The 13,461-nt window shown below is 41.9% G+C and overlaps 1 protein-coding gene across 1 annotated transcript in view; it reads left to right on the plus strand.

The window, feature by feature from the left end:
- The window catches only part of CDK7 (cyclin dependent kinase 7), a 48,346-nt gene that overhangs the window by 14,993 nt on the left and 19,892 nt on the right, over nucleotides 1-13,461 (plus strand). The window contains exons 3-7 of the mRNA XM_033179772.1: nucleotides 4,062-4,095; nucleotides 6,232-6,299; nucleotides 7,082-7,150; nucleotides 10,360-10,470; nucleotides 12,849-12,967. Coding sequence (XP_033035663.1) covers nucleotides 4,062-4,095; nucleotides 6,232-6,299; nucleotides 7,082-7,150; nucleotides 10,360-10,470; nucleotides 12,849-12,967 — 401 coding nt within the window. The remainder of the gene's footprint in view (nucleotides 1-4,061; nucleotides 4,096-6,231; nucleotides 6,300-7,081; nucleotides 7,151-10,359; nucleotides 10,471-12,848; nucleotides 12,968-13,461) is intronic.

A 13,461-nucleotide genomic window follows, 5' to 3' on the forward strand; every position in this document is an offset into this window, starting at 1 on the left:
TACCAGTGAGTTTCGTATCTTCAGATGATTTCATATTGCTCATTAACGTCTTTTCTTTCTGATTGAAGAACTCCCTTTAGCATTTCTTGTAGGACAGGCCTGGTATTTATGAAATCCCTCAGCTTTTGTTTGTCTGGGAAAGTCTTTATTTCTCCTTCCTGTTTGAAGGATATTTTTGCTGAATATGCTATTCTAGATTAAAAGTTATTTTCTTTCAGCACTTTAAATATATTCTGACACTCTCTCCTATCCTGTAAAGTTTCTGCTGAAAAGTCTGCGGCCAGACATATTGGGGTCTCCATTATATGTTGTTTCTTTTCTCTTCTTGCTGCTTTTAGGATTCTTTTTTTTCTTTTCTTTTTCCTTTTTTTTTTTTTTGAGACAGAGTTTCGCTCTTGTTGTCCAGGCTGGAGTGCAATGGTGCAATCTCGCCACAACCTCCTCCTACTCCGGGTTCAAGCAATTCTCCTGCCTCAGCCTTCCCGAGCAGCTGGGATTACAGGCATGTGCCACCACGCCCGGCTAATTTTGTACTTTTAGTAGAGACGGGGTTTCTCCATGTTGGTCAGGCTGGTCTCGAGTTCTTGACCTCAGGTGACCCACCCTCCTCAGCCTCCCAAAGTGCTGAATTACAGGCGTAAGGAACCGTGCCTGGCCTAGGATCCTTTCTTATTCCTTGACTTTGAGAGTTTATTAAATGTGTTGAGGTAGTCTTCTTTGGGTTAAACCTGCTTGGTATTCTGCAACCTTTTTTTTTTTTTTTTTTTTTTTTTTTGCAGATGGAGTCTCATTTTTCTTGCCCAGGCTGGAATGCAGTGGCCCAGTCTTGGCTCACTGCAACCTCTGCCTCTTGGGTTCAAGCAATTCTCCTGCCTTAGCCTCCTGAGTAGCTGGGATTACCGGCGTGAGCCACCATCCGCGGCCCCATGTTCCATAACTTTCTTGTACTTGAATATTGGTACCTATTTCTGCGTTTGGGAAGTTTCCTGTTATCCCTTTGAATTAACTTTCTACCTTGCCTCTCCCTCTCTACCTCCTTTTTAAGGCCAAAAACACTTAGATTTGCCCCTTTGAGCCTGTTTTGTAGATCTTGTAGGCATGCCTCATTTCTTTTTTATTTTTTTCTTTTGTCGCCTCTGTTTTCAAATATCCTGTTTTTAAGCTTGTTAATTCTGCCTTCTGCTTTATCAGTTCTGCTATTAAAAGGCTGATGCAATTGGACACAGTAGCTCATGCATGTAATCCCAGCACTTTGGGAGGCCGAGGTGGGTGGGTCACTTGAGCTCAGGAGTTTGAGACCAGCCTGGGCAACATGGTGAAACCCCATCTCTACAGAATATAGAAAAATTAGCTTGACATGGTGGTTTGTGCCTGTGGTCCCAGCTTCTTGTGGGGTCTGAGGGGAGAGGATGGCTTTAGCCTGGGAGACGGAGGTTGTAGTGAGCCGAGATTGCACCACTGCATTCCAGCTTGGGTAACAGAGTGACAGAGCAAGATTGTTTCAAAAAAGGGGGAAAAAAAAGGTTGGGCATGGTGGCTGACACCAGTAATCCCAGCACTTTGGGAGGCTGAGGCGGGTGGATCACTTTAGGTCAGGAGTTCGAGACTAGCCTGAACATGGTGAAGCCTCGTCTCTACTAAAAATACACAACTAGCTGGGTGTGGTAGTGCATGCCTGTAATTCCAGCTACTTGGGAGGCTTAGGCAGGAGAATTGCTTGAACCCAGGAGGCAGAGGTTGCAGTGAGCTGAGATTGTGCCATTGCACTCTAGCCTGGGCAACAAGAGCGAAACTCCATCTCCAAAAAACAAAGACTGATGCATTCTTGAGTATGTCAGTTGCATCTTTCCACTCCAGAATTTCCGCTTAATTCTTTTTAATTATTTCAAGTATTTGTTGAACTTACCTGATAGGATTCTGAATTCCTTCTCTGTGTTATCTTGAATTTCTTTCACTTTTCTGAAAACAGCTATTTTGAATTCTCTAACTGAAAGGTCACATATCTTTCTCTGCAGGATTGACCCCTAGTGCCTAATTTAGTTCATTTGGTGAGGGTATGTATTCCGGGATGGCCTTAATGCTCGTGAGTGTTCATTGCCATCTGTACATTGAAGAGTCAGGTATTTACTATAGTCTTCACAGTCTGGACTTGTTTGTAGCATTCTTATTGGAAGGTATTCCAAGTATTCAAAGGGAATAGAGTGTTGCGATATATGTCTTTGGTCACTGTAACCATATCTGCATTAGGGGGTACCCCAAACCCAGTAATGCTGTAGTTTTTCTAGACTCATAGAGGTACCATCTTGGTGGTCTTGGATAAGGTCCAGAATTCTCTGTATTACCAGACTCTGTATTACCATTCTTTCTTCCCCTTTCCTCAGGTGGAGGAGTTGCTCCTATGTCCACCAGCACCACAGGCCCATGGGGGAGGGAGTATTGCCACGGTACCACCAATGTTCACTTAAGGCCCAGGACTCCTCAGTCAGCTTATGCTGCATGCTGCCAGGCCTGGGACTCACCTTCAGGGTAGTGGGTTCCCCTCTGTTCCAGGGGTAGTCCAGAAATGCCATCCAAGAGCCAAGGCCTGGATTCATGGACCCCAATAGCCCACCTGGTGCTCTTCCCCAGTGCAGCTGAGCCGGTCCCTAAGCTGCAAGACAGAATCCCCTTTCCTCTTCCCTCTCCTTTTCTCAAACAGAAGTCTCTCCTGATAGCCACTACAGCTGTGAATATGCTGTGTCATACCTGAAGCCAATATGTCTCTGAGTTTCACCTGAGGCCCATGGTGAGGCTCTGGTTACCACTGCTGATTATTCAGGGCTCAGGGGCGCTATAGTGAGCAAGTCATGAATCCTAAATGGACTACTTTAAATAAAAAATTCTGTGTTGTTTTTTTGTTTGTTAGAAGTGGGATCTCCTGTTCTGTTGCCCAGACTGGAGTGCAGTGATGCAAATATAGCTCACTGCAGCCTCGAACTCCTGGGCTCAAGCAATCCTCCTACTTCAGCCTCCCAAGTAGATGGGACTACAGGCACATGTCACCGTGCCCCAATAACTTTTTAAATTTTTCTGTAGTGACGGAGTCTTGCTTTGTTGCCCAGACTGATCTTTAACTCCTATACTCAAGCGATTCTCCTACCCAGGCCTCCCAAAATACTGAGATTACAAGCATGAGCCACCTGTATGTTTGTTTGTTTGTTTGTTTGTTTGAGACAGTCTCTGTTGCCTAGGCTGGAGTACAGCAGTGTGATCATGGCTCACTGTAGCTTGGGCTCAAGCAATCCTCCTGCCTCAGTCTTCTGAGTACTTGGGACTATAGGTGTGTGCCACCACTCCTGGCTAATTTTTAAAAATGTTTATTAGTCACAAGGTCTTGCTGTGTTGCCCAGGCTGGTCTTAAACTCCTGGGATCAAGTGATCCTTCCACCTTGGCCCATCAAAGTGTTGGAATTTACAAGTGTGAGCCACCATGCCCTGCCAGTCTTTTATTGATTGCTGACATTTTTTTTAAAAAACAGAGAATGTTCTTTACCCAGGTAATTTATTTTGTGTAAGACTAAACCTGTTAATGTAATTTGTTATGTTTATTCAGAGTAACAACATTTTAACCATCACAGTTTGTAATTTTGGTTTTTGAAAAATGTGGTGTCTAAGAGCATATTATTGGGCTTATTACCAACTATACAGCATGTTATTTTCTGTATCTTTCCCTCCAAGTAGACTAACTTGAAGTTACATATTTATTTTTAATCAGGGTACCCTTAGTTATTTAGTTCACAGTGAACCTTGAAAAGGTAAAATAGATTTTTCTTAATTTTATTATTTGAATGTGTAGTTCAGAAACTTAAGGGACAAGGGTAGGTGTTTGATTCTCTCTTATATTGTTAATTTTGTCTTTCCGATCATGATTCCTACTCTCTTTTTGCCTGCTAGGTACATATAGGTTGCTAATTGTGTTTTTGCTGTGGTGAAGTATTTGAAATGTTTACATATTATTCGTTGATTCTAAATACTTTAACACGTTTTTAATATATTTGGGTTTTTTTTTCCCTCTCTACCAGATCAAACTTGGACATAGATCAGAAGCTAAAGATGGTAAGTATTTCATGTAATCTGACAGATAAGAAAAGTTTTATCTTTTTTTTTTTTTTTTAAAAAAGACAAGGTCTTGCTCCATCACCCAGGCTGGAGTACAGAGACACAATCATAGCTCACTGCAGCCTCAAACTTCTGTACTCAAGCAATTCTACCACCTCAGCCTCCTGAGTAGCTAGGGCTATAAACATATGCCACCACTTGTGGTTAATGTTTTATTTTTTGTAGAGATGGGATCTGGCTGTGTTACTCAGGCTTCTCTCAAACTCCTGGCCTCAAAGCTATCCTCCCACCTCGGCCTCCCAAAGTGCTGGAATTACAGGCTTGAGCCACCATGCCAAGCATAAAGTTTTCATTCTCACTGAAGAAACTAGCAAAGTATTAATTAATAAGAGTTAGCAGTGGTTCTGGATAGAGTTACTGCAGGGTCCCTGAAGAGTAAAGATAGACTCAGGATAGAAAGGAGTATGTGGTGATTTTTACCAATTGGATGTTCAGAAAAACATTCCAAATCACCCACATAAATGGAAGGCAGCAAGCTTAATTAGTTTGTCTTTCTGTCTTCATTATGGTTGTACGTGTTACAAGCCATTGTTTTTTCTGTTTCTGAGTTTCTAATTACTTTGAAAATTCAGGATACATTTTCATGAAAGTACATAAAGCTAACTATGGAATAGATATATGGGGAAAAGATTTCATTAAACTTTCTTCCAAAGTCTTATTTATTAGGAGTCATCATAAAATAGCTCTTATAAAAGAGACCCATTGTCTATGTAAGTGTCAATACTATATCTTATTTTTATTTTATTTATTTATTTTTGAGATAGTGCTATGCTCTGTTGCCCAGGCTGGAGTGCAGTGGTGCGATCTCAGCTCACTGCAACCTCCGCCTCCCGGGTTCAAACCATTCTCTGCCTCAGCTTCCTGAGTAGCTAGGATTACAGGTGCGTGTCACCACGCCCAGCCAATGTTTTGTATTTTTAGTAGAGATGGGGTTTCACCATGTTGGCCAGGCTTGTCTCGATCTACTGGCCTCAAGTGATCTGCCCACCTAGGCCTCCCAAAGTGCTGGAATTATGAGCCACCACACCTGGCCTATATCTTATTTTTAATTTTGAAATCTGTCATTTGTATTGGAAAATATACTATCTTATTACTAGTTTGCTTTTAGCACAAACAATATGCCACTAACATTTGTAGGGCAAGAGTAGGGAAGCTTATCACCTATATGCTGCACACTTATATATGTTCTTAGTCTAGTGGTCTTCAGATCCTGATATCCTATAGATAAAGTGAAATTTTTTTCACCATTTGTCATAGTCTTTGTTAAGCTATTTTTTTAAAAAAAGCAGTATAGGCCTGGTGCGGTGGCTTACGCCTGTAATCCCAGCACTTTGGGAGGGTGAGGCGGGTGGATCGCCTGAGCTCAGGAGTTCGAGACCAGACTGGCCAACATGGCAAAACCCTGTCTCTAACAAAAGTACAAAAAATTAGCCAGGCGTGAAGGCACGCACCTGTGGTCCCAGCTACTCGGGAGGCTGAGGTGGGAGAATCACTTGAATCTGGGAGGTGAAGGCTGCAGTGAGCCAAGATCATGCCACTGCACTGTAACCTGGCTGACAGAGTGAAACCCCATCTCAAAAAAAATTAATAATAAAAATAAAGCAATGTAAAAGAACAACAGATCTCACATAAAAATTGTCCAAGTAGCCCTTATTTTTGTGTGGAATGTTCACTGTTTTCTGAGGTGACTAACCTTTCTTTAAAAATAATGTGTTTGTGGCCGGGTGCAGTGGCTCACACCTGTAATCCCAGCACTTTGGGAGGCCGAGGTGGGTGGATCACGAGGTCAGGAGTTCGAGACCAGCCTGACCAACATGGTGAAACCCTGCCTCTACTAAAAATACAAAAATTAGCTGGGCATGGTGGCGCATGCCTGTAATCCCAGCTACTCAGGAGGCTGAGGCAGGAGAATTGCTTGAACCCGGGAAGTGGAGGTTGCAGTAAGCTGAGATCACGTCACTGCACTCCAGCCTGGACAACAAAGTGAGACTCCATCTCAAAAAAAAAAAAAAAAGTGTTTTTAAGGTTTGAGATTTCAGAATTACTAACATTTTGCTTTGCCTTTTTATATAGGTATAAATAGAACAGCCTTAAGAGAGATAAAATTATTACAGGAGCTAAGTCATCCAAATATAATTGGTGTGAGTATGATCAAAACTGTTACTGGGATTTGGGACTCTGCCTTTTCTTAATATAATGGATGTTGATTAAAGGCTCAGCAAGATGACTTGTTCTAGATGAGCCTTACAGAAGCTTAAAGGAAATACATTTCCTATCCCAGTTGTTTTGGTAGGCATTGTCTTTAAAACTATACCACTGATTAAATAAATGAAATATTGACATGTAGGCTAATTTTGTCAAATAATTTTGAAGTCTAGGGAGCTCTAGCATATAGTGGCTGAGAGTGTGAACCTGAATTCAAAACCTTTCTTTCTGCCTGTGTGAGACCTTGAGTGTGTTTACTCACAACTCCCCGGAGTCCCTGCCTCATAGGGTAGTTGTGAGACTAGCCAATTGAACAGATGTATCTGGAATAGTGCCTGCCATAGAAAATGTATTCATTCATTCAATGATAGCCGCTGTTACTTAGAGGATTTCTTAAGAATCACGTTTGGGACTTTTCTTTTAAATTGGAGACTGGAATGAGGTTTTCACTGGTTAATTTCTTAATTATAACTCCAAATATTTGGGGAAAGAGGTTGGGTATTTTTTTAAGTAAAATTTAATATTTTTGTGCTTCAAAATACTAATTCCTTTAGTACTCTCCAAAAAAGGAAAATGTCAAATTTAATCAAATGATTTAAGCTTTATAGGGAATTACCAACAGTTTAAATGCTTTTCAAATTTTAAAAAATTGCCTCAGTTGCTATCATACTGTCAGGTATTAAATAGTGAATCACATTTTAATTTTTTTACTTTGCAGCTCCTTGATGCTTTTGGACATAAATCTAATATTAGCCTTGTCTTTGATTTTATGGAAACTGATCTAGAGGTAAGATTAAGATTCCTGGAGAAATTCCTTTGTCCCACTTTATCAAACAAGAACCTAAATACTTGTTTTCTACGTAAGAAGATACTGCTAGTAAAAGGGGAAAAAAAGCTTAATTTTGTTGAAGTTTGGATATACTCTGAGTCAAAAGGATCTCTTGAGTTATTTTCTTCTAATCATTTAGTGATATTCCCAGTGTTACATACAAAGATTTGGATTTCATTGGCCTTTCTGCCTTCCAAGTTCCCATAGCTAGTTGACATCGTTTTTGGAGAAATGAGCATTAGACCTATAAGATTTTTTTTTTTTTTTTGAGATGGAGTCTCACTCCATCCTGGAGTGCAATGGCATGATCTCAGCTCGCTGCAGCCTTCCCCTCCTGGGTTCAAGTGATTCTCTCACTTCAGCCTCCCAAGTAGCTGGGATTACAGGTGCCAGCATGCCTGGCTAATTTTTATATTTTAAGTAGAGACGGGGTTTCACCGTGTTGGCCAGGCTAGTCTTGAACTCCTGACCTCAAGTGATCCGCCCTCCTCAGCCTCCCAAAGTGCTAGGATTACAGGCATGAGTCACCATGCCCAGCCAACGTATAAGAATTTCAAGTTTCTTTCCGGACAGGTGCAGTGACTCACGCCTGTACTCTGAGCACTTTGAGAGGCCAAGGCAAGAGGATTGCTTAAGCCCAGGAGTTCAAGACCAGCCTGGACCACAAAGTGAGATCCTGTCTCTATTTTAAAAATTATATTAAAAAATAAAGAAGCTTATTTCCATGTAACCAGAGTAATGTCATTCGTTTGAAAGCCAAGTTTGTTTTGTTTTTTGTTTTTTGTTTTTGAGACAGAGTTTCGCTCTGTTACCCAGGCTGGAGTGCAGTGGCGTGATCTCAACTCACTGCAACCTCTGCCTCCCAGGTTCAAGCAATTCAGCTGCCTCAGCCTCTCGAGTAGCTGGGGTTACAGGTGCCTGCCACCATGCCTGGATAATTTTTGTATTTTTAATAGAGACAGGGTTTCGCCATGTTGACCAGGCTGGTCTTGAACTCCTGACCTCAGGTGATCTGCCTGCCTCAGCCTCCCAAAGTGCTGGGATTATAGGCGTGAGCCACCTTGCATGACTGGAACAGCTGGAATTCCTTTTTTTTTCTTTCTTTCTTTCTTTTTTGGGGGACGGAGTCTCACTCTGTTGCTGTGGCACGATCTCGGCTCACTGCCATCTCCACCTCCCAGGTTCAAGTGATTCTTCTGCCTCAGCCTCCCAAGTAGATGGGATTATAGGTGCCTGCCACCATGCCTGGATAATTTTTGTGTTTTTAGTAGATAGGGAGTTTCACCATATTGGCCAGGCTGATCTTGAACTCCTGACCTCATGATCCACCTGCCTCAGCCTCCCAAAGTGCTGGGATTACAGGCGTGAGCCACCATGCCCAGCCCCAACAGCTGGAATTCTTATACACTGCTGGTGAGAAAGCAGTGAAATGATAAAGCCACTTTGGAAACAGCTTGGCAATTTCTTATACAATTAAATACACACCAGCCAAATTAAAGCAAAAAAAGATTTCACACAACACATTATCAGAAAGTAATAGGAACACACTAAATGCTCAGACTGGTGGTGATTGAGTCCATAGCCTATTGTGATAGATCCTTCCAGCATCAATACCACTAGTATCGTGATCTATAATAGCATCACTAATATTGTGATTGATAATACTAATCAATAATCTTGTGATCTAGCAATACCTCTGCTAGGTATTTATCTAAAAGAGGCCGGGCACAGTGGCTCACACCTATAATCCCAGCACTTTGGGAGGCTGAGGCAGGCAGATCGCCAGAGGTCAAGAGTTTGAGACCAACCCATCCAGCATAGCAAAACCCCATCTCTACTAAAAATACAAAAAAAAAAAATTAGCTGGGCATGGTGGTGGGTGCCTGTAATCCCAGCTACTTGGGAGGCTGAGGCAGGAGAATCAATTGAACCTGGGCAGTGGAGGTTGCGGTGAGCCGAGATTGTGCCATTGCACTCCATCCTGGGTGACAGAGTGAGACTCCCATCTCAAAAAAAAAAAAAAAGCCAGAATTCAGTTGGTACACAGATGTTGGGCTTTATTAATAATTGTCAGAACTGGAACAATCCAGACATCCCTCATTCTGACTGTACAAACAAACTGAAATACTACTCAGGTATAGAAACAAACTATTGATAACTGCAACAACATAGATGAATCTGAAATACATTATGCTAAGTGAAAGAAGCCAGGCTAAAAAGACTATGTATTGAATCATTTCATTTATATGATATTCTGGAAAAGGCAAAACAAAAGGAACCAGAAACCAGATCAGCGGTTATGGGAACTTTGGGGTAAAGGAAAGGAGTAAGTACAGAGGGGCCTCGGAATTTTGGGAGGTTACAGAACTATGCTTTGATTGTAGTGGTGGTTACATGACTAGATGCATTTGTCAAAACTCATGGAACTATACACTAAAAGGGGTATGCTTTACCTTAAATCTGATTTTAAAAAAAGAAAAGGGGAACTTTTAGTTCCTAAGTGATAAATCTAGAAATAAACTGACATTAGGCACAGCTCACAAATAATGCCATCAAAACTCAGTCTTACACTTTAACTCAGCTCTGTTTTCTTCTCTGTTGCCTTCTTCATGTGTACAGTTCTCAATATGGTGTTCCAGATACTTCTAGGTATATGTTTGTAGAGTTTAATAATACCAGAGGAATGAAAGTGCTTTCTTTTCTTTGATTCTAGCACACTTGTCTTGTATCCTTGAACCAGTCACTTGGCCAGGAGACTGCAGTGTAATAATGGGGATGCCTGGGTCATATGTCTACTTCTGGAGGCCTTAGGTTGGCTCAGTCCTACCTTAATCATGTGGACTAAGCTGAGAAGAGATGGCTTCCCAAAGGAACACTAAATGCTATTGTTAGAAGCATTTAGAAGACGCAAGCAAAAACAACAGGTGTTTGCTACTTTCATGCGAAAGCAGTAGAGGACAAAGTACTGCTTTCTTTCCAAAACAGAAATGCTCTCCCTACCCATGTAACTCTGGAGATTCTGACAGTGCTTCCTGAGGAAACTTGGATAACCTCTCTTGAGAGTCTCCTGTATTGATACTTATATTTTAAGTCTATAAATTGTTTTATGTGGTAGAGTTTATTTGAAATAATAAAGGGTACCTGTATATTGTATACTTGCTTTACAGGTTATAATAAAGGATAATAGTCTTGTGCTGACACCATCACACATCAAAGCCTACATGTTGATGACTCTTCAAGGATTAGAATATTTACATCAACATTGGATCCTACATAGGGTAAGGTTTTTAATATTGCTTCTTTATAGCAGTCAAGTTTTATAGAGCCAATTTAGTACATAATGGTCTGAACATGTAAATTGTTTAATAATATGAATTTATAGCTGACTGTTTTATCCCATCTTTTTCTGATATATTGTTCCCTTTAGTTGTTCCAGCAATTGGTGCTGTGAGGACTCCATATTACTTTGTGAAATTTAGAACTGGAAGAGATCCAGTCCCTCATTTTTTTTTTTTTGAGATGGAATCTTGTTCTGTCACCCAGGCTGGAGTGTGGTGGCACCATCTTGGCTCACTGCAAGCTCCGTCTCCTGGATTCACGCCATTCTCCTGCCTCAGCCTCCCGGAGTAGCTGGGACCACAGGCGCCCACCACCATGCCCAGCTAATTTTTTGTATTTTTTTAGTAGAGATGGGGTTTCACTGTGTTAGGCAGGATGGTCTCAATCTCCTGACCTTGTGATCTGCCCGCCTTGGCCTCCTAAAGTGCTGGGATTACAGGCGTGAGCCACCGTGCCCAGCCCCCTCATTTTTTTTTTTCTTTTTTCTTTTTTTGAGACAGAGTCTTGCTCTGTTGCCCAGGCTGAAGTGCAGTGGTGTGATCTTGGCTCACTGCAAGCTCCACTTCCTGGGGTTCACGCCATTCTCCTGCCTCAGCCTCCCAAGTAGCTGGGACTACAGGCACTCGCTACCAAGCCTGGCTATTTTTTTTTTTTTTTTTGTATTTTTAGTAGAGACGGGGTTTCACCGTGTTAGCCAGGATGGTCTTGATCTCGTGACCTCGTGATCTGCCTGCCTCGGCCTCCCAAAGTGCTGGATTACAGGCGTGAGCCGCTGCGCCCGGCCCCGGCCCCAGCCCCCTCATTTTATAATAAATGAAGAGCTAAGTTGCTAAGTGGCCTGGCCATGGTTATATTTTTTTTCAAGGTTGGCTGCTGATAACGGGCACAGTATTAAAACATGGGTTTTGGCCCAGGCGCAGTGACTCACTTCTGTGTTCCCAGCACTTTGGGAGGCCGAGGCAAGCAGATATCTCGAGCCCGGGAGTTCTAGACCAGCCTGGGCAATATAGTGAAAACTTATACAGAAATTAGCTGGGTGTGGTGGTGCACACCTGTAGTCCCAGCTGCTCAGGAGGCTGAGGTCGGGGAATCACCTCAGCCCAGGAGGCAGGGGTTGCAGTGAGCTGAGACCTCACCGCTGCACTCTAGCCTGGGTGACAGAGTGAAACCCTGTCTCAAAAAAAAAGAAGAAAATAGGTCTTTTGGCTTTAAGTTCAGTATTCTTTGCGCTACAGTGTTGTTGTGGGGAAAAAATATAGTTATAGTGATTGTCATGGATTAACTCATACAATGCCAAAATACAACTAGAAAAGTAATGTTTCTTGTAGCTCTGAAATTCAAGGTACAAAATACAGTTTATGAAATAGTGGGAACATTCAGCTTTTAGAACAAAGCTGGTAATTTAGCTAGGTAGATACTAGCTACTTACCTAAATAGCTAGGTAGCTACTTACCTAAATAGCTAGGTAGCTACTTACCTAACTAGGTAGCTATTTAGATAGTCAAAAATATATAATTTATGGCTGGGCGTGGTGGCTCAAGCCTGTAATCCCAGCACTTTGGGAGGCCAAGACAGGCGGATCACAAGGTCAGGAGAACGAGACCATCCTGGCTAACATGGTGAAACCCCGTCTCTACTAAAAAATACAAAAAAACTAGCTGGGCGAGGTGGCGGGCGCCTGTAGTCCCAGCTACTTGGGAGGCTGAGGCAGGAGAGTAGCATGAACCCGGGAGGCAGAGCTTGCAGTGAGCCGAGATTGTGCCACTGCACTCCAGCCTGGGCGACAGAGCGAGACTCCATCTCAAAAAAAAAAAAAAATATATATATATATATATATATATATAATTTATAACTAGTAATTCTCATATCGTAAGTTTGGAATCCTTTTTAGGTTATTGCTGATGTCTTTTTAGCATAGATTTTGAAGAATGTCATCCTCATTCTTATACATTAACAAATGTATATTATGAAAGTTCATATTTATTATTAAATTAGTAGTAGGAACCATTTATGGAGTGTCTACTATGAGCCAGTTATTACACTAGACTACAGAAAATATCAGATTTAATCCTCACAGAAACTCTACAAAGTATGTAAATTGAGGCTTGGTGAAATGAAGTGCCTTACCAAGGTTATATATTATAACCAATCCAGTTTTGCTTTGATGGGATTTTATATCAGTGGAAAAAATACTGATTGTTTAGATTTCAGGTGTTACCCTGTTTTTGCTAAGTTTAAAGTTATGCCAACTAAATGTAGCACTACAGTGTTCTCCCCTACCCTGCTTATTTGTTTGTTTAAAACTTCTGTCATATAGGATCTGAAACCAAACAACTTGTTGCTAGATGAAAATGGAGTTCTAAAACTGGCAGATTTTGGCCTAGCCAAATCTTTTGGGAGCCCCAATAGAGCTTATACACATCAGGTTGTAACCAGGTAAGAATCCCTTAAAAGCTACATGTGTAGGAGAGCCAATCAACTGGCTTCTCTGAAATATCTTGGCAGAGTTAAGGAATCACTGTTGATAGATATCCTCTTAAAAAATACTGTCATTTGGCCAGGCACAGTGGCTCACGCCTGTAATCCCAGCACTTGGGGAGGCCGAGGCAGGCAGATCACGAGGTCAGGAGTTCGAGACCAGCCTGGCCAATATGGTAAAATCCCGTCTCTACTAAAAATACAAAAAAATTAGCTGGGCGAGGTGGCGGGCGCCTGTAGTCCCAGCTACTTGGGAGGCTGAGGCAGGAGAGTAGCATGAACCCGGGAGGCAGAGCTTGCAGTGAGCTGAGATCGCGCCCCTGCACTCCAGCTTGGGCGACAGAGAAAGACTCCCTCTCAGAAAAAAAAGAAAAACTGCCGTTTTTATGTTAGGTATACTTTACCACGATGAAAAAATACACAGCCCTTTTTCAGACAGAGTTTAGCTCAAT

The sequence above is a fragment of the Trachypithecus francoisi genome, unplaced genomic scaffold (assembly GCF_009764315.1).
Source record: "Trachypithecus francoisi isolate TF-2019V2 unplaced genomic scaffold, Tfra_2.0 Lachesis_group2, whole genome shotgun sequence".
Classification (NCBI taxonomy): Eukaryota; Metazoa; Chordata; class Mammalia; order Primates; family Cercopithecidae; genus Trachypithecus; species Trachypithecus francoisi.